The sequence below is a fragment of the Eubalaena glacialis genome, chromosome 10 (assembly GCF_028564815.1).
Source record: "Eubalaena glacialis isolate mEubGla1 chromosome 10, mEubGla1.1.hap2.+ XY, whole genome shotgun sequence".
In the NCBI taxonomy this organism is placed as follows: Eukaryota; Metazoa; Chordata; class Mammalia; order Artiodactyla; family Balaenidae; genus Eubalaena; species Eubalaena glacialis.
Window position 1 is genome coordinate 64,465,985 of NC_083725.1, and position 25,990 is coordinate 64,491,974.

The 25,990-nt window shown below is 45.2% G+C and overlaps 1 protein-coding gene across 3 annotated transcripts in view; it reads left to right on the top strand.

The window, feature by feature from the left end:
- TENM4 (teneurin transmembrane protein 4) overlaps positions 1-25,990 on the top strand; it is a 391,446-nt gene that overhangs the window by 359,721 nt on the left and 5,735 nt on the right. For all 3 annotated transcript variants that reach the window (XM_061204090.1, XM_061204087.1, XM_061204089.1), the window contains 4 exons: positions 5,449-5,621; positions 15,864-16,099; positions 19,713-20,009; positions 21,471-23,085. In XM_061204090.1, coding sequence (XP_061060073.1) covers positions 5,449-5,621; positions 15,864-16,099; positions 19,713-20,009; positions 21,471-23,085 — 2,321 coding nt within the window. The remainder of the gene's footprint in view (positions 1-5,448; positions 5,622-15,863; positions 16,100-19,712; positions 20,010-21,470; positions 23,086-25,990) is intronic.

Here is a 25,990-nt window from a genome sequence, read left to right on the forward strand (position 1 = left end):
AAAGCCAATCACCTGGCCATCTCCATCATACCCCCAGATGGGGGCTCGGCATCACTGCAAAGTCAACTGTAATGGTAGCAAAGCAAAGCATCTTGAAGAGAAAATTGTCAGTCTTCTTGACCCAACTTGAGATTTTCCAAACCCAATTTTTTTCTTTAACATAGTTGAACACAAAGGTTTTGATTTGAAGTGGCACCATCTTTATGGGAAGCTTGATGAAAGAACACAGACTTTAAGGTCAGACAGACCTGACAGAATCTGTATTCCTCTGTTAGCTGTGTGATCTTACTCAAGTTACTTATCCTTTCCGAGCCTCAGCTTCTCCAATTGTGAAATGATGATAATAATGCCCACTTTCAAAAATGGTTGTGAGAACAGTGCTCAGTACCTAAAATGTACTCTATGAATAGTAATGAACTTTCCCTTCCTCATATGGAAAGTGAGAGGTAATAGGGATGGAGTTCTTAGTTATCCTCATCCCAACTCTTGAAAAAACAACGATAATATCTACTATTTATTTATTTATTCATTTATTCATTCATTCATCTAAGAAATATGTATTGAGTACCTTTTACATGCTGGGTCCTGCTTTAGGCACTAAGAATACAAACAAGGTCCCTGTTCTCATGGAGCTTATATTCTAGCGGGAAAAGAGAGAAAACAGTCAAGTAAACAAATCAACAAGATGATAAGTGAAAACAGTAAAATAAGATAATGTGATAAAGATGGGAGGACCCATCAGAAAGGGTGATCAGGGAAGGCCTTGCTGGAATAATACCTTTTGAACTAAAACATGAGTAATAAAAGGAACTTGCCCTACCAAGATTGGAGGGAAGAGCATTCCCAGCAAAGGGAACAGTCAGTGTGAGCACCCCAAGCCTGGTTTGAACTCAGGGTGTTTGGAGAACAGAAGCAAATGTAATGGAACAGAGGAAGTAGGAAGGAATAGGGTTCAAGGTGAAATCAGAAAGAGGCAGGAAAGAGCAGATCATTCAACCAACGCTCATTCACATTATTGAACATCTACCATATGCTGGGCACTCTCCTAAATTCTGGGGATACACCAGTGACTGAACAAAGTCCCTTCCTTCAGGGAGTTGATAGTCTAGTGAGGGCAGTCTCATGGGGTCCTTGCAAGCCCTGGAAGGAATTTGCATTTAAATATGTTACCTTGTTTGATCTTCAAGTATCTCTCTGAGACAGGTATTATTACCCTCATTTTATAGAGGAGAAAACAGAGGCACACAAGGTTATGTTATATAACCTACCTGAAATAGCATCATTTGTGGTAGGAGTTGGATGGTTAGCAGAAAAACAGAACTGAGTGCCCACCCTCTAGGGTTGCATTGCTAGCAAGTGTAGAGCCTGGATTCAAAGCCTAGACCACCTGGCTCCAAGGACCTTCCCACACCAACGTGTTCCTTCTGTTCCTCTTCAACAGAAGGGAAGAAAATTGGCCAGTAATTTAAGTAAAGCTGCAACAGACGTATCTAAGCCATTGTCCAGAAGTTTTCCCTCATGGGGCCAGGGTTTGAGGCAGCCACTTGTAATCCAGGGAGTGCAGACAGAGACCCGTCCCCAACACCCTGTTGGGGAGCACCAACATCCTTTCCCTTAGCAGCTCTGTAGCAGGAAGAGAAAGGGCCCCACCAAGGGGGCCACAGGGCAGAGGTCAAGGTCCAGAGGATGGGCAGCTCCAGCTCCTCTCCGCAGAGGCAGAAGCAGCAGCGTTCTGATGGCATAATCACAGGTATTGATCAGGCGGCAGAGAGATCCAGTGTCATTTCTCAAGCTCCAGGAAGCGCTGAAATGAATGAATAAGAGACAAGAAAATTCTATAAATTGGCTGTTCTGTTGGATGTTCATTTAATTAAGACATTCAGTCCTTCTAATGGAAAATGTGAGGAATGGAAATTACTGTTTTTTGGCCATCTCATATAAAATAAAACCAGATCTTGAAAGCATGGGGCCTTTTCATTGTATCGTCTTCAGGCTCAATTTAATTATGTATTACAGGCCACCTTCAATAATAATTACGATTGTCTGCCTTTATGTAAAGCCTCTTTCTATCTTGGAGACTAAAACTCTGGAGAGATGCCTACAGAGATTGCTAAAGTATCGTTTAGTGAAGGTGGTTGTTTCCTTATTTGTGCACTCAGCAGATGTTTATCAGGGACCTACTGTGTGTCAAGCCTCTGTCAGGTCCTGCAGGGGGTAGCGTGTGAATGAATGATAGTCTGTCTTCTCCCACAGAGCAGGAAAGAGGCCTCACATGTCCAATCATGCATTCATTTATTCGTTCAGCCAACATTCCCTGCCCATCTTCCCTCTACCAGTCCCCATGCTGGGGAAGCTGAGATGAGCTAACGGCCAGACCTCCAGGCTGGTGGAATCCAGATCCCCAGTCTGGCTGTCTGACTCCACGACCCTGTCCTGACTCAGGCACTCCGAGGCCAAAGTAAGAGACAAGTTGTACGTCAGCTCTTATAATGCAGGGGACACATTCTGTGATAGAGCTGTGCCAGAGTACCACTGGGAGAAGAAGAGTTGGGGAGACCAGGGAGGGCTTTATGAGGTGGCATTTGAGCAAGGCCTTGATAGAAGTAGTATCGAGGTGACATCTGAGCCCTAATTAATAATCTATTAAGTCTTATTTGTAAGACTCCAAAACTCCATTTTAAGTATCTTGCATGGTATAATAAAATCTTTTTTATCCAGTTAGGTCAGGAAATTAGATTAATAAAGAGTGTGTACATGGATCACAGGTGTTCAAAGAACCAGCATTCTCATCCCATGAAACTGTTGGACTGAAATGGATCTTCCAGTTGATGTCAAAGATGACCTGGGATCTGACAACACTCAGCTTACTCATAGACCACAGATACAGTTAAGGTGACCAGAGCAGAGCCAGTTTTGGGGGGGGGGGTCTTGATTTTTGGCTCAGAAATTTGGGATGCCCTAGTAATATTTTACTGAAAAGACCTAGAGGTTAATATTGGCAGATGTCCTATAAATGAGATGCTTCTATAAATGCCAGTAATTTTAAAAGTCCTCTTCCCCAAGGTGGCCATGCTTATGAGGCATTACTTGGGTTGTCACAGCACTTTTCTGATTATGAACATAATCCAGGTTAATTATAAAAAAATCTTGGGAGTATAAAATGCATATAAATAAGCAACTAAAATCACCTGTAATTCTACCTCCCAGAGATAGCCACTGTAAACATTTTTGTGAAATTCCTTCCTGTTCAAATTTCCAGCAGCCATGAAGAGTTCAAAAGGACACCAGCCTCTCCCAGAGTTACAGGGAGCAGAGCTGTGAGCTTCTCCAGGTGAGAGAGGCCTCAAGACAGACATTCCAGATCTTTACCCCAAGACGCGCCCTCCTTCCTGCAGCATCTCTCAGAGTCACTCCCTTGCCCGACTCTGAGGGGCACTCTGTACCTTTCACCCTCCAGTCTAGGTCAAGTCACACCACTACCCTCCGTTAAGCCAGACTGACCTTTCCCTATAACAACCTGATTCAGTACAGAGGAAGAAAAATGAGAAATCATGACAGGAAACAGGTTTCCAAACCCCGTAACTGCCTCTAAGAGAACCCAAAGGACTGATACAGCTCCACAGCCTTGCCCCACCAAGCTCAGGCCTGACATATGTGGTCGAGACCCCCGCTTTTCTCACCATCTTGGAAAGAGCTTCCATTCCCCTTCCTCAGGCCTCAGCACCAAAGATTCAACTCTCCCAGAGCCCCTTGGCCCTTCCCCCAGAGTCGGTCTCAGGTCAAGGACTGGGGCAATTCATTCCAAAGACCTTCACCAACACCTCCTCTGTGGCAGACCGCGCCAGGGACTATTACCATTTGGTGTAAAGCGTGCCGTGATCAGTACCAGCCACAGGGACAGAAAGAGTTGGCAGATGGCAGAATCCACGCAGCATTCAAATCTGACCTTGAACAGAAAATTGCTCAGCAAAGGCCTGCCTAGTCTCACCTACCAAGTCTCACCTGAAACCATAGAAGCTGTGGGACCCCAGGGTCCCATCAGGAAGCCAGGCCCAGCTGAAGGCATCACAAGAAGAGCAAGGATGGAATTGAACTTTCAGGCCTTTCATTTCACCATGGTTAAAACCCTCAGGGGCCAAGAGGACAGCTTTACCCTAGTAGTAAAAGCCAAGCAGGAAAAAAAGTCCAGTGGGAGACCCAGAGTACATGAGGGAGACGTATACAGCTGAACCAACGCTATAAGCTTGAGCCTGAGTAGAAGTCAGAAATACTGGCATCTGGGCGAAGAACTTTTTCCCCATTCGCACGCAAGGGCAAAAAGGCTCTTTAAAACCTACCTTTTTACACTTCAGCCTCCCGTAATTATGAAATGTTAGTAGCCCGCTCCCCGCTATCTCCCAATCACTCTGCAGCAGGTAAGAGAGCACACGCGATGGATACTTGCAAATAGACAGTACAGAAATGCTCCCTGAAGACAGAGAATCAAGTGGTGGCTTGGAAGCAGACAGATCTGAGTTTGAATTTCGACTCTATCACACTTAGCTGTGTGACCTTGAGCAGGTGACCTCACTTTTCTGAGCCTCCTCCAAAAAGGAGCTAATATGTACCTTTTAGACTAGTTGTGAAGATTAAATGAAAGAATGTATGAACATTGTGCGACTAGCACCATACCTGAACAATATGAACGCCATACTGTAGGTGGTGAATAATTTTAGGTATTTCTTTTAGTCTCATCAGGAGAAAGGGAAAGAGAATTAAGATTCAATTATGATGCTTCAGAAAGACCACACCAGAGTGAAGCTGTGAGTTTTGAGCGCCACAGATACATAGCTGCTTGGTGCCAGATGTGAAACCTAGATGTGAAGGGGTTGCTAGAGCCCATCTGTCTAGCCTGCTTATGTGGCAGCAGAATCCTGGTTGGAATTCAAAGTCCCCTTTTCCCAGGATCTGTAGCTTCCTGGATTAGGGTTAGGGTTATCTCCAGTGCTGTTCAGGAGAAACCTACAGTTCTTGGGGGAGGGGCGGGCGGGCGGTGGTTGAGCCAGTATTCAAGCAATCAGTTTGACTGCTCGCCTCTGGGAGTCGCCCAGCTCTAAGACTCTGGGTCATCCATCTCATATGGGCACCATCATCTCACCCTTCATGGGTGACATAGTGACAGGGCACTTCCACATGTTGCTCACAGGAATCCTGGGCGGTAGGTAGGGCAGGGGTTATCATCTCCACTCTACAGAATTAGGAAAGGAAGATTCAGAGAGGTAAGTTGTTTGCCTACAGTTGAATATCAGCGGGTGGAGTGGTATCCAAGGAGATGCAGGAGACGTGGAAATGTATCTGACCAGAAAGAAAAGCAGAACATGCAAAACCATGGCATAAGGTAGAACATGCCAAGTTCCAGCAATGGCACGATTATATTTCTGTTACTCAGAGCCACCCCTTGGTTTTCAGGTACGACAGCTTTGGGCGCCTGACCAATGTGACCTTCCCTACTGGCCAGGTGAGCAGTTTCCGAAGTGATACAGACAGCTCAGTGCATGTCCAGGTAGAGACGTCCAGCAAGGATGACGTCACCATAACCACCAACCTGTCTGCCTCGGGTGCCTTCTATACACTGCTGCAAGGTAAGCCAGGTGGGGGGTTGGGGTCTTGGAGACCATGGGGTGGGGAGACCCCTTTGAAAGAGGATGACACAAGAAACAAGCTGCTAACTGCAGCTGCCCAAGAACAAGAAAGCATAACAACTGGTTTCTCTCTGTATTGCCACCTAATTTGCAAAACACATCAGCCTGAGCCCTGTAAATTCTCTCCCTCAAGCTTCAGAGTAATATTTCATTGTCTTATTCCATTATCAGCAGAACAAAGGGTAGAGAATCCGTTAGCTGCTAATCCAGGTGACCTCACTATTCTGCCATTCTAATGGCTCCCGGATTAAAGACTGACTCTCACTCTGGTGCAGATGAGGACAAAGGACAAGAATAATTACACCTAATTATGAAAGGGATTTGGGCGTGGAGAAGGCCTCCCTGAATCCCAGGTGAGAGCGCTTTGTTACTCTCCTAGGATTCTATAGAGAAGAGACCCTTCTCTGTGTCCATCAAATAATCCCTGATATGAGTTGATCTTTTAGCTTCAGATAAATCACAAGGATGAAACCTCGCTGTGAATTGTCTGCCTCAATTGTTCTCATGGGCCCTGGTGACCCAGAGTGGAGCTTGCAGCTTTGTTGGACTTAGTAAGCATGAGAAAAAAGAAGCCATCACTAGGGAAAGCCTTGCTTGATGTTTTTCCCCGAGCCTCCAGATAGCTTTTCATACTCCCAAAAGCTTTGACACAAAGTAGTAAAAACAGCCTTGACCTGGGAGTCAGAGTGCCAAATTCTAGTCCTAACTCTGCCACCCCATCACCATGGCCCTCAAGTTTCTACTCTGGGAAAAGAAAGCATGTTGAAGCCATGTTGAATGGTGCAGGGCAGTGGAAAGAGCAGCAGTTCCGGGGGCAGACACACTGGGACCCCTGTGCCTGCTGTACCAGCTCCAACCTGTATGAATTGGGTGGAGTCACTCTTCTCCGATCCTCAGTTTCTGGGTCTGGGAAATGGGGCTGAATGACAATTCCTGCTTCCTAGGGTTGCTCAATTTCTTTTTTTTTTTTTTAACTCTTTCAATTTCCAATTTTTTTTTTGAATTTTATTTTATTTATTTTTTTATACAGCAGGTTCTTATTGGTTATCCATTTTATACATATTAGTGTAGACATGTCAATCCCAATCTCCCAATTCATCACACCACCACCCCCACCCCCCCGCCGTTTTCCCCCCTTGGTGTCCATATGTTTGTTCTCTACATCTGTGTCTCTATTTCTGCCCTGCAAACTAGTTCATCTGTACCATTTTTCTAGGTTCCACATATATGCATTAATATACGATATTTGTTTTTCTCTTTCTGACTTACTTCACTCTGTATGACAGTCTCTAGATCCATCCACGTCTCTACAAATGACCCAATTTCGTTCCTTTTTTATGGCTGAGTAATATTCCATTGTATATATATACCACATCTTCTTTATCCATTTATCTGTCGATGGGCATTTAGGTTGCTCCCATGTCCTGGCTATTGTAAATAGTGCTGCAATGAACATTGGGGTGCATGTGTCTTTTTGAGTTATGGTTTTCTCTGGGCATATGCCCAGTTGTGGGATTGCTGGGTCATATGGTAATTCTATTTTTAGTTTTTTAAGGAACTTCCATACTGTTCTCCATAGTGGCTGTATCAATTTAGATTCCCACCAACAGTGCAAGAGGGTTCCCTTTTCTCCACACCCTCTCCAGCATTTGTTGTTTGTAGATTTTCTGATGCTGCCCATTCTAACTGGTGTGAGGTGGTACCTCATTGTAGTTTTGATTTGCATTTCTCTAATAATTAGTGATGTTAAGCAGATTTTCATGTGCTTCTTGGCCATCTGTATGTCTTCTTTGGAGAAATGTCTATTTACGTCTTCTGCCCATTTTTGGATTGGGTTGTTTGTTTTTTTAATATTGAGCTGCATGAGCTGTTTATAAATTTTGGAGATTACTCCTTGGTCCGTTGATTCGTTTGCAAATATTTTCTCCCATTCTGAGGGTTGTCTTTTCGTCTTGTTTGTAGTTTCCTTTGCTGTGCAAAAGCTTTTAAGTTTCATTAGGTCCCCTTTGTTTATTTTTGTTTTTATTTCCATTACTCTAGGAGGCGGATCAAAAAAGATCTTGCTGTGATTTATGTCAAAGAGTGTTCTTCCTATGTTTTCCTCTAAGAGTTTTATAGTGTCCAGTCTTACATTTAGGTCTCTAATCCATTTTCAGTTTATTTTTGTGTATGGTGTAGGGAGTGTTCTAATATCATTCTTTTACATGTAGCTGTCCAGTTTTCCCAGCATCACTTCTTGAAGAGACTGTCTTTTCTCCATTGTATATCCTTGCCTGATTTGTCATAGATTAGTTGACCATAGGTGCATGGGTTTATCTCTGGGCTTTCTATCCTGTTCCATTGATCTATGTTTCTGTTTTTGTGCCAGTACCATATCGTCTTGATTACTGTAGCTTTGTAGTACAGTCTGAAGTCAGGGAGTCTAATTCCTCCAGCTCCGTTTTTTTCCCTCAAGACTGCTTTGGCTATTCGGGGTCTTTTGTGTCTCAATACAAATTTTAAGATTTTTTGTTCTAGTTCTATAAAAAATGCCATTGGTAATTTGATAGGGATTGCATTGAATCTGTAGATTGCTTTGAGTAGTATAGTCATTTTCACAATATTGATTCTTCCAATCCAAGAACATAGTATATCTCTCCATCTGTTTGTATCGTCTTTAATTTCTTTCATCAGTGTCTTATCGTTTTCTGCATACAGGTCTTTTGTCTCCCTAGGTAGGTTTATTCCTAGGTATTTTATTCTTTTTGTTGCAGGGGTAAATGGGAGTGTCTCTTTAATTTCTCTTTCAGATTTTTCATCATTAGTATATAGGAATGCAAGAGATTTCTGTGCATTAATTTTGTATCCTGCAACTTTACCAAATTCATTGATTAGCTCTAGTAGTTTTCTGGTGGCATCTTTAGGATTCTCTATGTATAGTATCATGTCATCTGCAAACAGTGACAGTTTTACTTCTTCTTTTCCAATTTGTATTCCTTTTATTTCTTTTTCTTCTCTGATTGCTGTGGCTAGGACTTCCAAAACTATGTTGAATAATAGTGGTGAGAGTGGACATCCTTGTCTTGTTCCTGATCTTAGAGGAAATGCTTTCAGTTTTTCACCATTGAGAATGATGTTTGCTATGGGTTTGTCATATGTGGCTTTTATTACGTTGAGGTAGGTTTCCTCTATGCCCACTTCCTGGAGAGTTTTTATCATAAATGGGTGTTGAATTTTGTCAAAAGCTTTTTCTGCATCTATTGAGATCATATGGTTTTTATTCTTCAGTTTGTTAATATGGTGTATCACATTGATTGATTTGCGTATATTGAAGAATCCTTGCATCCCTGGGATAAATCCCACTTGATCATGGTATATGATCCTTTTAATGTACTGTTGCATTCTGTTTGCTAGTATTTTGTTGGGGATTTTTGCATCTATATTCATGAGTGATATTGGTCTGTAATTTTCTTTTTTTGTAGTATCTCTCTCTGGTTTGGTATCAGGGTGTAGGTGGCCTCATAGAATGAGTTTGGGAGTGATCCTTCCTCTGCAATTTTTTGGAAGAGTTTGAGAAGGATGGGTGGCTCTTCTCTAAATGTTTGATAGAATTCACCTGTGAAGCCATCTGGTCCTGGACTTTTGTTTGTTGGAAGATTTTTAATCAGAGTTTCAATTTCATTACTTGTGATTGGTCTGTTCATATTTTCTATTTCTTCCTGGTTCAGTCTTGGAAGGTTATACCTTTCTAAGAATTTGTCCATTTCTTCCAGGTTGTCCATTTTATTGGCATAGAGTTGCTTGTAGTAGTCTCTTAGGATGCTTTGTATTTCTGCGGTGTCTGTTGTAACTTCTCCTTTTTCATTTCTAATTTTATTGATTTGAGTCCTCTCCCTCTTTTTCTTGATGAGTCTGGCTAATGGTTAATCAATTTTGTTTATCTTCTCAAAGAACCAGCTTTTAGTTTTATTGATCTTTGCTATTGTTTTCTTTGTTTCTATTTCATTTATTTCTGCTGTGATCTTTATGATTTCTTTCCTTCTACTAATTTTGGGTTTTGTTTGTTCTTCTTTCTCTAGTTCCCTTAGGTGTTAAGGTTAGATTGTTTATTTGAGATGTTTGTTGTTTCTTAAGGTAGGATTTATCGCTCTAAACTTCCCTCTTAGAACTGCTTTTGCTGCATTGCATAGGTTTTGGATCGTCGTGTTTTCATTGTCATTTGTCTCTAGGTATTTTTTGATTTCCTCTTTGATTTCTTCAGTGATCTCTTGGTTATCTAGTAATGTACTGTTTAGCCTCCATGTGTTTTTGTTTTTTATGGTTTTTTCCCTGTAATTGATTTCTAATCTCATAGCGTTGTGGTCAGAAAAGATGCTTGATATGATTTCAATTTTCTTAAGTTTACTGAGGCTTGATTTGTGACCCAAGATGTGATCTATCCTGGAGAATGTTCCGTGCTCACTTGAGGAGAAAGTGTAATCTGCTGTTTTTGGATGGAATGTCCTATAAATATAAATTAAATCTATCTGGTCTATTGTGTCATTTGAAGCTTGTGTTTCCTTATTAATTTTCTGTTTGTATGATCTGTCCATTGGTGTAAGTGAGGTGTTAAAGTCCCCCACTATTATTGTGTTACTGTCAATTTCCTCTTTTAGAGCTGTTAGCAGTTACCTTATGTATTGAGGTGCTCCTATGTTGGGTGCATATATATTTATAGTTGCTATATCTTCTTCTTGGATTGATCCCTTGATCATTATGTAGTGTCCTTCCTTGTCTCTTGTAACATTCTTTATTTTAAAGTCTATTTTATCTGATATGAGTATTGCTACTCCAGGTTTCTTTTGATTTCCATTTGCATGGAATATCTTTTTCCATCCCCTCACTTTCAGTCTGTATGTGTCCCTAGGTCTGAAGTGGGTCTCTTGTAGACAGCATATATATGGGTCTTGTTTTTGTATCCATTCAATGAGCCTGTGTCTTTTGGTTGGAGCATTTAATCCATTCACATTTAAGGTAGTTATCGATATGTATGTTCCTATGACCATTTTCTTAATTGTTTTTGATTTGTTTTTGTAGGTCCTTTTCTTCTCTTGTGTTTCCCACTTAGAGAAGTTTCTTTAGCATTTGTTGTAGAGCTGGCTTGGTGGTGCTGAATTCTCTTAGCTTTTGCTTGTCTGTAAAGCTTTTGATTTCTCCGTCGAATCTGAATGAGATCCTTGCCGGGTAGAGTAATCTTGGTTGTAGGTTTTTGCCTTTCATCACTTTAAATATGTCATGCCACTCCCTTCTGGCTTATAGAGCTTCTGCTGAGAAATCAGCTGTTAACCTTATGGGAGTTCCCTTGTATGTTATTTGTCATTTTTCCCTTGCTGCTGTCAATAATTTTTCTTTGTCCTTAATTTTTGCCAATTTGATTACTATGTGTCTTGGCATGTTTCTCCTTGGGTTTATCCTGTATGGGACTTTCTGCACTTCCTGGACTCTGGTGGCTATTTCCTTTCCCATGTTAGGGAAGTTTTCGACTATAATCTCTTCAAATATTGTCTCCGGTCCATTCTCTCTCTCTCCTCCTTCTGGGACCCCTATAATGCAAATGTTGTTGCATTTAATGTTGTCCCAGAGGTCTCTTAGGCTGTCTTCATTTCTTTTCATTCTTTTTCCTTTATTCTGTTCTGCAGCAGTTCATTCCACCATTCTCTCTTCCGGGTCACTTATTCATTTTTCTGCCTCAGTTATTCTGCTATTGATTCCTTCTAGTGTCTTTTTCATTTCAGTTATTGTATTGTTCATCTCTGTTTGTTTGTTCTTTAATTCTTCTAGGTCTTTGTTAAATATTTCTTGCATCTTCTCGATCTTTGCCTCCATTCTTTTTCTGAGGTCCTGGATCATCTTCAGTGTCATTATTCTGAATTCTTTTTCTGGAAGGTTGCCTATCTCCACTTCATTTAGTTGTTTTTCTGGGGTTTTATCTTGTTCCTTCATCTGGTACATAGCCCTTTGCCTTTTCATCTTGTCTGTCTTTCTGTGAATGTGGGTTTTATTCCACAGGCTGCAGGATTGTAGTTCTTCTTGCTTCTGCTGTCTGCCCTCTGGTGGATGAGGCTATCTAAGAGGCTTGTGCAAGTTTCCTGATGGGAGGGACTGGTGGTGGGTAGAGCTGGGTGTGGCTCTGGTGGGCAGAGCTCAGTAAAACTTTAATCCACTTGACTGCTTAGGGGTGGGGCTGGGTTCCCTCCCTGTTGGTTGTTTGGCCTGAGGAAACCCAACACTGGAGCCTACCCGGGCTCTTTGGTGGGACTAATGGCAGACTCTGGGAGGACTCACGCAAAGGGGTACTTCCCACAACTTCTGCTGCCAGTGTCCTTGGCCTTACGGTGAGACACAGCCACCCACCGCCTCTGCAGGAGACCCTCCAATGCTAGCAGATAGGTCTAATTCAGTCTCCTATGGGGTCACTGCTCCTTCCCCTGGGTCCCGATGCGCACACTATTTTGTGTGTGCCCTCCGAGAGTGGAGTCTCTCTTTCCCCCAGTCCTGTCAAAGTCCTGCAATCAAATCCCGCTAGCCTTCAAAGTCTGATTCTCTAGGAATTCCTCCTCCCGTTGCCAGACCCCCAGGTTGGGAAGCCTGACGTAGGGCTCAGAACCTTCACTCCAGTGGGTGGACTTCTGTATGGTATAATTATTCTCCAGTTTGTGAGTCACCCACCCAGCAGTTATGGGATTTGATTTTATTGTGATTGCGTCCCTCCTACTGTCTCATTGTGGCTTCTCCTTTGTCTTTGGATGTGGGGTATCTTTTTTCGTGAGTTCCAGTGTCTTCCTGTCGATGATTGTTCAGCAGTTAGTTGTGATTCCGGTGCTCTCGCAAGAGGGAGTGAGAGCACGTCCTTCTACTCCGCCATCCTGAACCAATCTCCTCTCAGACAGTTTCTTTAGACAATATACATAGAGAGACCAGCATGGGCCAGGCACATAGTATTGCTTAGAAAGTACTTGTTGGATTAATTAATTAACAGGCATTTTGATTTACCGTAAGAAAATAACCATATATTTTCACAACCATTTTTCTTCCCAAATGTGGTCCTGTGCCTTTACCAAAGCTCAAAGAACAGTAGCGGTTCTCAGTCAAAGAAAGAGAAATCAAGCCCTGGAATTCCGTCCCCACCAAGCACCTTTAGCAGTGGGTTGGGACAGACCCTAGGTATTTATGCTCTGGCTGGGTTATTGCCAGGAAACGTGGTACCTCTTTTTCTTCTTTGAGACCTGTGCCAAGCTCTCCTTTCGTACCAGGCTCAGATCCTCAGTTTTGCAGCCACCTCAGTAGAGACTTCGTTAAAAGCTCTTTCGGTTTCATCTTACGTCTGAACTATGGGAAGAAATAAGAAGTAGCTACTAATGAACAGCAGCCTTGGGAAGTCACAGCTCACATTAAATGGGGATCGTTTGAGATGGGCCTCGACAGATGCTGTTCCATCCAAAGTCACCATTAATGGACATATGTGGATTCAGCAAGGAGCAGCTTTAAAAGATAAATTGACACAGGCTTTTTCACTGTTCACAGGAAGTAAAATACAGATTGTCAGTGAATAATGCATAGCAAGTTTGAGGCAGATTTTAGAATTCTGCGTGCGTGAGAGAGAAAGGGAGAAAGATGGGGTCGAGGGGGTGGGAGAGAGAGAGGCTGATCTGATGCCACCTAGCAGGGAAGATTCAGTGAGGGTTACCTACAAAAACCACATCCTTATTGCTTGACATAGCCTAGTATATATCTAGTTCCATCCAGCAAATATTTACTGAGCACATGCAATAATAATAATGATAGCTAATATTTTGAGCACTTACTCAGTATGAAGTATATTTTTAGTGTTTTACATTCATCATCCTTTTTAATCCTCACAACAACCTTCTGAGATATTATTAATATCTCCATTTTCCAAATGAAGATAATAAGGCATTGAGAGGTTGAGTAGCTTATCCAAAGTCACCCAACTAGTAGGGTGTTTGGACCCAGACAAATAGGCTCTAGAGCACATTCTCTTAAGCGCTGATCTAAAAGTAAGGGGGATCTATAGAAGGACCATGATCGGTACTAGAAAAGTTCACTCTGACAGGTGTGTGAAATGGGGCAGTGAAGATAGAGGAGAGATGACAAGAGATAGATGTGACAGTGACCAGCACAGCGCAAGGCACATGCAACTAGTAATAGCTAACATTTACGTAACACGCGCTAGATGTGCAGTACTGCTCTCAGCTCTTCATATTCATTATCCTGCTTAATCCTGTGAGGTAACAGTACAATTATTATCCCCAGTGTACAGATAAAGAAACAGAGGCATGAGAGCTTAAGGAATTTGCCCAAGGTCTTGCAGCAAGAGAGCGGCTAGAGCTGGGACTTGAGCCCAGGCAGCCTGGCTCCAGAGTCCATGCTCTTAATCTCTGTGCAGTAGTGCCTTTCACAGTAGGCACTTAGGTATTTGAGAATTCATTCACTCACAGAGTGGTGAACCCCCCAACCCCTCAGCTGCAGGACCCTTAATGAGACCAATAAAGAGGCTAAGGGAGGGGGAGGCATTTGTTCCAACCAGAGGAACAAGGGAAGCTTCTGGGAAGAGATGACGTTTAAGCAGAGCCTTGAAGGAAGGGCTTGGGCTAGCATTTATTAAACACAGGGGCAGTGCAGGCAGAAGCAACAGCCAAGGAAGGGCAAGAGGCAGGTGACTGCAGCGCAGACTCAAATGTTTCCATTTTTAGAAAAGAACACAGTGTGCATTTTACAGCTGAAATTTACTTTTTCTCCAGAAGGTTCTGTTAGCTAAAAGATCCTAACTAAAATGTTTTAATCAGATTTAAAATTTCAAACTCAAGCCTGTTTTTAAATCATTGTCGTATACACATATATGACATATACACACATATATGTATATATGACAGCAATTTAAAACATATATATATATATTTGGCATTCTGTCATTGATATACATATTGTACTTATTTTTCACCTTGTTGCAAAGAGTGTTATTACCCTAGTGGGAGAGGCTTAAAAATGTTCAACCCTGTGCTCTAGTAATCCTACATTTAGGAGTCTGTTTTGATTAAATAACCCCAAATGAAGACATTGATTTATCCAAAATGTATATTTTTAATAAAGATATAATTCACATACTATAACATCCACCCTATTAAAGAGTATAATTCGGCAGTTTTTAGCATATTTACAAAGTTGTACAGCCATTACCACTAATTCCAGAAATTTTTTTATCAGCCCCAAAAAGAAACCCCATACCCATTAGCAATCACACCCCATTCTCCTTTTCCCTCACTAATCTACTTTCTGTCTCTGTGAGTTGGCCTGTCCTGGACATTTCATATAAATGTACTGATGCATACAATATCTGGCCTTTCGAGTCTGGCTTCTTTCACTTAGCATAATGATTAAAAGATATTTATCTGCAGTGTTACCTGTAATTATGCAAAGCTGGAAATAATCAGAATATCTATTTGAGGGCTGGTTAAATAAATTCTGGTATTTCCAGGCAATGGAATAACATGCAGTCATTAAGAAAAACATTTATGAAAATATTCAACGATATAATACAGTGATCAGTGAAAAACCTCCATAAGCAACCATTTTTTTTTTTTTTAAACCAAATGTCTTAGATGTATTTTATTTATTTATTTTTGGCTGTGTTGGGTCCTCATTTCTGTGCGAGGGCTTTCTCTAGTTGCGGCGAGTGGGGGCCACTCTTCATCGCAGTGCGCGGGCATCTCACTATCGCGGCCTCTCTTGTTGCGGAGCACAGGCTCCAGACGCGCAGGCTCAGTAGTTGTGGCTCACGGGCCCAGTTGCTCCGCAGCATGTGGGATCTTCCCAGACCAGGGCTCGAACCCGTGTCCCCTGCATTGGCAGGCGGATTCTCAACCACTGCACCACCAGGGAAGCCCAGCAACCATTTTTAACTATAAATGTATTCAGAAATATCCTAAAATCTAGGAATATACCAAAATATTTACAGTGGTTTCCTTTGGGTATTGAGCTCATGGACCTCCATGTATTTTCCTAGTTTTCTTCAATGACAGTGTTTTGCTTCTGTAGTCAGAAACATAAAGACATTTAAAGACCACACCACTGCCTCTGCTGTACACACACCTCCCTCCGTCCTCCACCCTCCTGAGCAGAGTCCGTCCCTCTTCTCTCCCTCAGACCAGGTCCGGAACAGCTACTACATCGGGGCCGACGGCTCCCTGCGGCTGCTGTTGGCCAACGGCATGGAGGTGGCCCTGCAGACGGAGCCCCACCTGCTGGCCGGGACCGTCAACCCCACCGTGGGCAAGCGGAACGTCACGCTGCCCATCGACAACGGCCTCAACCTGGTGGAGTGGCGGCAGCGCAGGGAGCAGGCTCGCGGTCAGGTCACCGTCTTCGGGCGCCGGCTTCGGGTGAGCCAGGCCTCCAGCAGGTCTCAGCCCCTGGGGGCGGTTGGATCCTGGGGGGAACGAAGGAGGAGGCATCTGAGAACTGGACTCTTCTTGAAACTGTCCCGGGGAGAAAGTGTTCCTGGGCCTCAGTTGCTTCATCTGCAAAGGGGAAAGGAAATTAAGCGACTACACACAATAAGAGGCTCGTGTATCTTTTCAGTTGTGCTAGTGAAACGATCACTGGCTTTGATGTTAGTCAAGCTTCCGGCTTCTATTATTCCCTGAGTGAATTTGGGCAAATCCGTAATCTCCTAAAGCCTCAATTTCATTATCCATAAAATGGGGAAGATCAAACCAATTTACAGGTTGCTCCAAGGATTAGAAATAATACATAGAGCGCCCTATACAGAGTCTGGCACATAATAAGTGGTCAGTAATACCTATTCTAGTTGTCCTTTTATTGTTATTCTTATTACTGTTATTACTGTTGCTAACATGTACCAAGAGTCAGTTTAGCTCTTTGGAACCTAAGCCACATTCTCCTTCCAGGCAGAGTTATCCTTCCTAAGACAGCAGAATGACCCCACCGTAGCTGTCACTGCCAGGGGGTTGGCATCTGCAGCGTGGCACTTTTCAGTGTGTGGATGCCCTGAACCAGCCCTTTTTCTGCCTGACTCCCATGTCTCTATAGTGTGGCCTCTGCCCCAGGGCCAGATTGCCCAGCTTCTTTTCCCTCCGACTTCAGAAAGGAAGGCAGTGGGGAGAGTGAAAACAGAGGACACAGACCTGGCTTTCAGCACAGTGCCTTGCAGACCACAGGTGCTCCATGGAGACTTGCTGAGCTGCAGGGTACCACAGGACTGAGCCACATGCTCCTGACTCCTAAAAGCCACAGAAGCATCCTCATGCAACACGGCCGGGGCTGTCTTGAGCCCCCTGCCCTTTCTCACAAAGAAAGTTCACTTAAGCCCCTGATTCATGCATGGGATAACCAAGGTCCAGAGAGAAAAGGGATTTTTCCTGATTCACACAGCTCGGCGGCAGTAATGACTAGAAATAGGCACCCTGTCTCATAGTGTCATTCTCACAACAGATACAGAAACAGTAAGTTACTTATTCAATGTCACACAACTAGAGCCCAGACAACAAGGTTTCCTGTGTTCCTCAACAGTCAAGAACTCAAGCAACTATCTAATGTGGGAAACAGCCTTCCACTGGCTCCCCAGAGAAGGCCTAGCTTTCTTTGTTCTCTGTGGGACACAATCCATGGCCTCACTGAGCCCCCTGTGTGAATTCTCCAGGAGCCCTTCATACACATCTGAGGCAGTGAGATAAGTAGAAAGTTTGACCTGGGTTTATTCCTGCCTGGGCCACATGTGTAGCCTTGAGCAGCTCCTCTGAGCCTCAGATTCCTCTGCAGAAACCAGATGATATATTTGAAGCACCTAGCCCAGCGCTGGAAGACCCCAGGTGCTCAATAAATGGCAGCAATGAGTGCTATTAGGATTTCCTCTCTGCCATGTGAACTGGACCAAAAGTTCCCCAGGCATCAGCTGGTCCCTCTCCGAGCCTGAGATGAATGACGCTCCAGTCGGGCGACTGCATCTCCAAGTCCTCCCAAAATAAATGACCACCCACAGTGGCGGGATGTGGAATTAGAATGTTAGCCGGGTGCACCTCGCCATAATGGAGCTCATTTTTTATACAACTGGGAACTTTTTTTAATAAAGATGTAAAATAATCTCATTGCTGCCCCTGCTGAGCACAGGAAGCATTAGGTGGTTCCCCAGTGAGCTGCTTAATTCAATTTTATTAATTTTGCAGCAGAGGTGTAGATCCTCTTCACTGGGGGCCCTCCAGGAGGTGAGGGGGGAGGCTGGCTTGATGGTACCACCTTGGGGGGGAGTCACAAGGGACCTTCCCAGAGATGCTTTAAAAGGGCCCCCATCACTGTTGGCAGTGCAGACCCCACATCTTCCCCTTCCCTCTCTGCAAAGAACACAGCTTCAGCCTCCAACGCCTCTGATTTTTCATGGGAATTGTCTGCCACACTGTTTTTGCTCCTGCAATTGTGTTTGATTACCGCTGGGAAGGCAACCTTATTTTAACCAGGCCATTCACAGCTAAAGTCATCTCAGCACCATCATTATAAATCCTGATTTTCAAGGCTTTAGAATTTGTTTGAGGAGAAGGGGGAGACACACATGTCTCTACTTCCTCTGAGAATGACCGTGATCATTTGCTGTCATTTAATGGAAATAACTGCAACCATTAACTCAGTACCTTCTATATGCCCAGCCCTCCGCTAGGTAATTTACTGAGGTTTCTTCAATCCTCACAACAGCCCTGCTGTTTCACAGGGGAAGAAATTGAGACTCAGAGAGGGAAAGGCACTGGCCCAATGTCACACAGAAAAGTCAGTCACAGAGTTGAGACTGGACTCCTGGCCTGATTCCTAGACTTGAGCCCTTTTCTACCACACAGGGCCCCAGAGGGCCTTTCATTACCTTAATCCACATGTGCGGGTTGGCATCATATGGCCTGCATCGTCTGCTTTCCTCTTGGGGCTTCTTACCTACTTGTCAAACTTAACCAGTAACTAATGGAAGAGTCCGAAAATGTGCCCAAATGCCCTGTCAGGCCCAGCACCACTTAGAGAGAACCAGCATTTTAGCCTCAGAGTACCTGGCAGTGTTTCAGGGACAACTGGCGCCCCTAAGGGGTGGATCCAAATACAGAAACAGGCCTCTGAAGTATATTTCTTAACTAAAATATGAAAAACCTTGATTTACTGCTACCCCTGTGGGACCCCTGTATTTCTGACTCTGAAAGGAAACCGAACTGTGTGCTGACCTAGCAGCCCAGGTAGAGATCATACAATGGGCTCCTGAGCCTAGAGGAAGGAGCAAAATGTTCCAAAACCTAGGACAGTGTCCCCTGGCAACCCCCAGTCAGAGAAGCCATCCCAGACTCAAACATACACTGCCTCCCAGGGCCTCCAGGAAGAAGAAGATGTCTTGGGAGCTAACTGAGGTGACCAAGAAGCCCTAATTGTGGTGGCAGAGGGCAGGAGAGGCCCCAGAGGGGACGGGGAGTCCAAAGCCCTAAGAAGGGCTGGACTTGCTCAGAGGACCACACATCATATGTTGGCACGTTGCAATGGTGAGAGTCAAATCCAGACTCATTCACTCACCAGCCACGGGACCTGGAGCCCGTCCCTGACTGTGGTCTTCCTGGTATCAAACACGAGTGCAAACACTGGCACATAATAAATGGGGTCAGGCACTGATTTGCTGGGCCCACGTGGCCTCTCCCTTTTCAGGAGGGAGTCAAGAAGGATCTGCCTTTCTATCCTCATTAGGAGAATCATATTAGGAAATGATGTAATCGTTTCCGCTACTCTTTACCCAGCATCTGCATTGTCTTTATCTTCACGTCAGCCCTATGTAATTGGCATGATTATTCCCCTTTTACAGATGAGGAAACTTCACAGAGCTGACAAGGGACAGAGCCAGGACCCAAACCCTTGTCTGTTGACACCCACAACCTGTGCTGCCTCCTCTACTCGGGAGCTTCTCAGACCAAGTCCTCAAGGTCTAGATTAACTCTCTCTTTCCTCCTACCCCTTCCCCAGGTTCACAACCGGAACCTCCTGTCTCTGGACTTTGACCGTGTGACACGCACAGAGAAGATCTATGACGACCACCGCAAGTTCACCCTCCGCATCCTGTACGACCAGGCGGGGCGGCCCAGCCTCTGGTCACCTAGCAGCAGGCTGAATGGTGTCAACGTGACCTACTCCCCAGGGGGCCACATTGCTGGCGTCCAGAGGGGCATCATGTCTGAGAGGATGGAATACGATCAGGCGGGTCGCATCACATCTAGGATCTTTGCTGATGGGAAGACCTGGAGCTACACGTACTTAGAGAAGGCAGGTGTCTGTCGCCCTCCATCACTGGCCTTGCCATATAGAAGATCCATCACTGTGGCTCAACCCATGGCCAGGCCCAGCCTGCTGACCTCAGTGGGATGGATCTGACCCATGTGGTCTCCAAAAGGAAATGTTCAGGAAAATCTGCCTCAGAGTGCCAGGGGGTCCCGGGCGGTGTATGGATGGATTATGGTGATGGGGTGGTAAGTGGGGGGTCCTGGGACAGGAGAATGTGAAAGTCCCACCCAATAGGCTGGAGCTAGACCCAAACACTCTCTGGAGTTACAGAGCAGGATTTTGGGCCCAGACCCAGGCAGGGGTCTGCTCCCAGGTCTAGGGCTCTTGGTGTGATCTGGTCACAGAGAACAAGGCAAAAGCCTGGGGATTAGTATTATGCAAGAGGTGCTTAGTCCTGAGCTTCAAGTGCTAGGTGTGGCCTTAGTATGTCCCTTCTGCTTCAGGTCAGGATTCAGTTCATCCCAGGGACTTGGAATCAGAAAAGCCTGAAATCAAAAGTTGGTCCCAAATAAGAGAAAATGCTAACTTTGATGCCCAGATGCGTTTAGGCCTTTTAGCTACTGACTTATTCCTGAAACAGTCTGTATTTCATGCCCCAGTTCTGATACCCAGATCCTTACTTAATGTTTTGCTCCTGGTCACCTGTCCAGGGCCCAGGCTCTGCTTGATCTGTGATCTGTCTCCCCTACCCTGTGCAGTGTTCGCATCTCCAAGAGCAGCATTTTGTGGTAGTGCTAAGAGAGACCTTGGGGGTCATCCAGCCTACTGAAAAATCCAACCCAGAGGGAAAGAACTTGCCCAGGGCCACACAATGAGTCCATTATTAGAAACCAGGTTTCCCCATGCCCACCACAGCCCACCCCACCCCCGGGTGGGCATATGACCTGTTACTACATAAACAATTATGCAAAACCTTAAATGTCCTTCTCAGACATGTGTTTATCCTGTAGGCCATAGGGAGTCAACGGACGTTGTTTAGCAGGCAGTAGACATTGTCAGGCTGTGTTTTAGGATAATCATTCTTGCCTGAGTAGGAAGATTGATCTGAGAAGGAATCTGGGACAAGGAAGCCAGGAGAGAGGCTGCTGCAACTACTTTAGGCCAGTGCTCCCAACCTCATCCCATGCTGAAATCATCATTTTTGTACCCCACAAAGGGGCAAACAGACAAGGCTGCTCACTATAGGAAGGCAAATGGCCTGAGTGTTCTGGGGCCCCAGGCCCTGCCAGGGTCAAGGGCAGAGAGAAATTCTTGTCTTAGCACACTTGTGCCCCATTGCAATGTCCTAGGGCGCACTGGTTGGAAAGCTCTGGTTTGGGCATAACTTAAGAGAACCACCAGCTTCCTTGACCTTTCATTCTTTTCCTTTAAGCCTTGGGCGCACAGACCACCCCTTCCTTCCCAGCACCCTCTTCTCATCTCTCGGTTTTCCTTCCCCTCCAGTCCATGGTGCTGCTTCTCCACAGCCAGAGGCAGTACATCTTTGAGTTTGACAAGAACGACCGCCTCTCTTCTGTGACCATGCCCAACGTGGCCCGGCAGACGCTGGAGACCATCCGCTCAGTGGGTTACTACAGGAACATCTACCAGCCCCCCGAGGGCAACGCCTCAGTCATCCAGGACTTCACTGAGGACGGCCACCTCCTCCACACCTTCTACCTGGGCACCGGCCGCAGGGTGATATACAAGTATGGCAAGCTGTCCAAGCTAGCCGAGATGCTATACGACACCACCAAGGTGAGCTTCACCTACGACGAGACCGCCGGCATGCTGAAGACCATCAACCTACAGAACGAGGGCTTCACCTGCACCATCCGCTACCGTCAAATCGGGCCCCTGATCGACCGCCAGATTTTTCGCTTCACCGAGGAAGGCATGGTCAACGCCCGCTTTGACTACAACTATGACAACAGCTTCCGGGTGACCAGCATGCAGGCCGTGATCAATGAGACCCCGCTGCCCATCGACCTCTATCGCTATGACGATGTGTCGGGCAAGACGGAGCAGTTCGGGAAATTTGGTGTCATCTACTACGACATTAACCAGATCATCACCACGGCGGTCATGACCCACACCAAGCACTTTGACGCATACGGCCGGATGAAGGAAGTGCAATACGAGATCTTCCGCTCGCTCATGTACTGGATGACCGTCCAGTATGATAACATGGGGCGAGTCGTTAAGAAAGAGCTGAAGGTGGGACCCTATGCCAACACCACCCGCTACTCCTATGAGTACGACGCCGACGGCCAGCTGCAGACAGTCTCCATCAATGACAAACCACTCTGGCGATACAGCTATGACCTCAATGGGAACCTGCACTTACTGAGCCCCGGGAACAGTGCACGGCTCACCCCACTACGGTATGACCTCCGTGACCGCATCACCAGGCTGGGTGACGTGCAATACAAGATGGACGAGGACGGTTTCCTGAGGCAGAGGGGCAGTGATGTCTTTGAGTACAACTCAGCAGGCCTGCTCATTAAGGCCTACAACCGGGGTGGTGGCTGGAGCGTCAGGTACCGTTACGATGGCCTGGGGCGGCGGGTGTCCAGCAAGAGCAGCCAGAGCCACCACCTGCAGTTCTTCTATGCAGACCTGACCAGTCCTACCAAGGTCACCCATCTGTACAACCACTCCAGCTCTGAGATCACATCCCTCTACTATGACCTGCAAGGACACCTCTTTGCCATGGAGCTGAGCAGCGGAGACGAGTTCTACATAGCCTGTGACAACATCGGGACCCCTCTTGCTGTCTTCAGTGGAACGGGCTTAATGATCAAGCAGATCCTGTACACGGCCTACGGGGAGATCTACATGGACACCAACCCCAACTTCCAGATCATCATTGGCTACCACGGTGGCCTCTACGATCCGCTCACCAAGCTCGTCCACATGGGCCGGCGAGATTACGACGTGCTGGCTGGTCGCTGGACTAGCCCAGACCACGAGTTGTGGAAGCAGCTTAGTAGCAGCAATATCATGCCTTTTAATCTCTATATGTTTAAAAACAACAACCCCATCAGTAACTCTCAGGACATCAAGTGCTTCATGACAGGTGAGGATCAGGACTTATTCAGAGGGCAGGAACCACTATCACTCTGGTCATCTGAAAAGACAGTCTTCCTTGAGAAAGCCGGTATGGCGTAATGGGAGATATTGACTTCCTCTTAGAGCAGCATTTTCCAAAGTATTTTTGAAGAAACACCAGTTCAGAGAAATGCTTTGGAAAAACTGTTTTGGCATCAAATCAATTTGACAGGGCAACTACCATACTTAAATTTTCACGATACATTTCAGCTTATGAAAGGCTCTGAGAAGTCCTGTAGTAAAGAGAACTGTTTCATATATTTACGCACTATTTTTCCAACTTATTTGACCATGAAACCCTAATATTTCACTGGATGCATCCCCTGGAATGTACTTTGAGAGTTTCTGACCCAGAGATCAGGCTGGTTATGAGTCCCTGATAAGTTGAATGAAGGTATGACAAAAAAAAAAGAAAAGAAGAATTCAGTTCTCTTATTTGGGATGAGGTAATGGAAAATTCAGACTTTGGCGACAGACAGAACTAGGTGAAAGATCCATCATTTCTAAGCTATGACAGTCACAAAATTTATTTAACTTTCCCTGAATTCCAGTTTCCTGATCTATAAATTGAAGTTAGAATATCTACCCTGACTCTGGTAAGTTACATATGCATATTGTAAATCCTAGAGCAACTACTAAAAGATAAAGCAGAGGCACAGCGTCAATAGTGGAGATAAAATGAAGACTAAATTAATAATCCAAAGAAGGTAGGAAAAGAGGGAGAAAAAGGAGCAAAGAACAGATGGACAAATAAGAAAAAAAAAATACTTACCTGATAGGATGGTTGCAGGGGTGAAATGAGATACATTTTATAACCTGCCTAGCACAGTGCCTGGCTCATGTTGGTTCTCTTTCCCCTACTGTCTGATTTTAAAAGTGGGCTTTGGTCTCCACTACCGTGAAACCAACTTGAGTATAAAATGCCCCATAGGTCACGCATGCCAGAAATGCCTCTAACGGCCTCCTTCCAGCAAGCAGCCGCTGCCAGGCCAGTCACAGAAGACCTCAGGAGTCAGAGCAGCTCTGGGGATTCAGGTCTGGATAAAACCAGCACCTTTTATAGAACAGAGCTCGTGGTGGACCAAAGTTGGGCATGACAACTTGCAAACGTGGTCGTCTCCCCGTCTTCTGTCCTGTGACATAATCCTCCTGCCCCTAGTTTAAGGCAGTTTCCTTCATTCAACAAGGGCCCCCTCTGTGCAGCCACTGTTTTAGGCACTGGGGATAGAAAGATGATCCCTGCCCTCCAGGAGTTTACCCCACAAGAGGCCAGACAGACAACTGCTGTCCAGTGTGAGGGGCCCACGGCGGAGACTTGCGCTGACAGCCAGTGAAACACAGGAGACACAGCTGGTTCTACCCAGGGAGCAGCTGGCGTGTGAGGTCCGCTTACAAGTGGACATTCGCCAGGTAATGGGAAAAAAGGCGATCCAGATAGAGGGGACCGCACGTACAAAAGTGTGGAGAGGGCAATGTGTACAGCCCACGTGAGTGCCCCTTAGGGACGTGGTGGCTTCCTGGCCCCCAAACTGAGGTGGCCCAGTCTGGACCTGTTTCTGCTGACAGAATTAGAGGATTCTTCTTTCAGGGAAGAATTCCAGGTGGTCACGTCGAGAGCAGGAGTCCCAAGAGTGGGAAGGAAGAGGGGACACAGTGGTGAGCAGGTGCGATGAAAACATCCTTGGGGCCTGTGGACGCACAGGAATATCTCAACGAGGTTTCACAGCGTTCACCCTACTCAGCTTGCTGCCAGCCCCAGAAAAACTTAACCGACTGAGAGGACATTTCTCTTACATCTGTCTGCATTAAGCACGCCCCCTGCCTCATCTTCCAATGAATTTCCTGTGAGATGCCTTGGCAGGTTACTGTAGCTGAAGAAAAAACCATTTTACTACTAAAAGCCAAGATACTACTAATTCTCACTAAACTTGACCATTTAGCTTCCACGTGGGCTACATGCAACCTCATTCACATCCAGCAACAACAACAATAAAAAGGCATCTCATCTTTCTTCCAAAAACAGGATAGGGTCTTAAGCCTATAATACTGGAGAGGCTTATGTCACATGACAACGCCTGAACCAACCAGCATGGCTGGGGAGATAGAATGCACTGATTGGCTTAGCCTAGGTCACATGCTTCAACGCTAAGCCCTTAGGTGGAGTCAGCGTCCCTAAAAATACATGGATACCCCAAAAATAAAGAGGGAGTAGGCAGAATGGGACACTAGGAGGACAACTTAAAAATGTCTACCACTGATCCATCATATACTTAACCCTCACTTGTAGCCTGTGCGATGGGGACCACTGACCCCATTTACAAAGGCAGAAAGTGAGGGTCAGGGAGGTAAAGTAACCCGCCCAGGAAGAGGTAGCAAGGCTGGGGCTGTGTCTGACTCCAAAATCCTCATTCTTAGATTTGAATTCTCTCTGTAAAGTGCAAAGCTGTGTACATGTGAAAGGGATTATTATTTTTCATCACTGTCCCAGGGAGCCACACTGAAGTCTGGGACGAATGGATGAGTAAAGAGCTTTTTAACTTGAGGGAAATGTCTACCTCTGATGTCATAGGAAAGAAGGGTAAAATTCCCAACTCTTGAGAAAAGCACAGTAGAAAAAGCAGTGAATGAATCAATTTTCAGCTTTTTTCCTAAAGGCATAATGAGAAAGTTTCCCACCTTCCATCACTTGTAATTAAGGCCCAGGCCTCTTTTCAGCCCCCTGGTTTCCTGGGAATTTGCAGTATTCCTGATAGAAGCTTTCCTTTGCAACTACAAATTCAGATGCAAGTTCTCAGCCTCAGGCAAAATGGCTTTGTAGGGTTTTTTTTTTTCCCTGTTCTGTTTGTTTTAATTTCCCAAAGAACCATCTACCA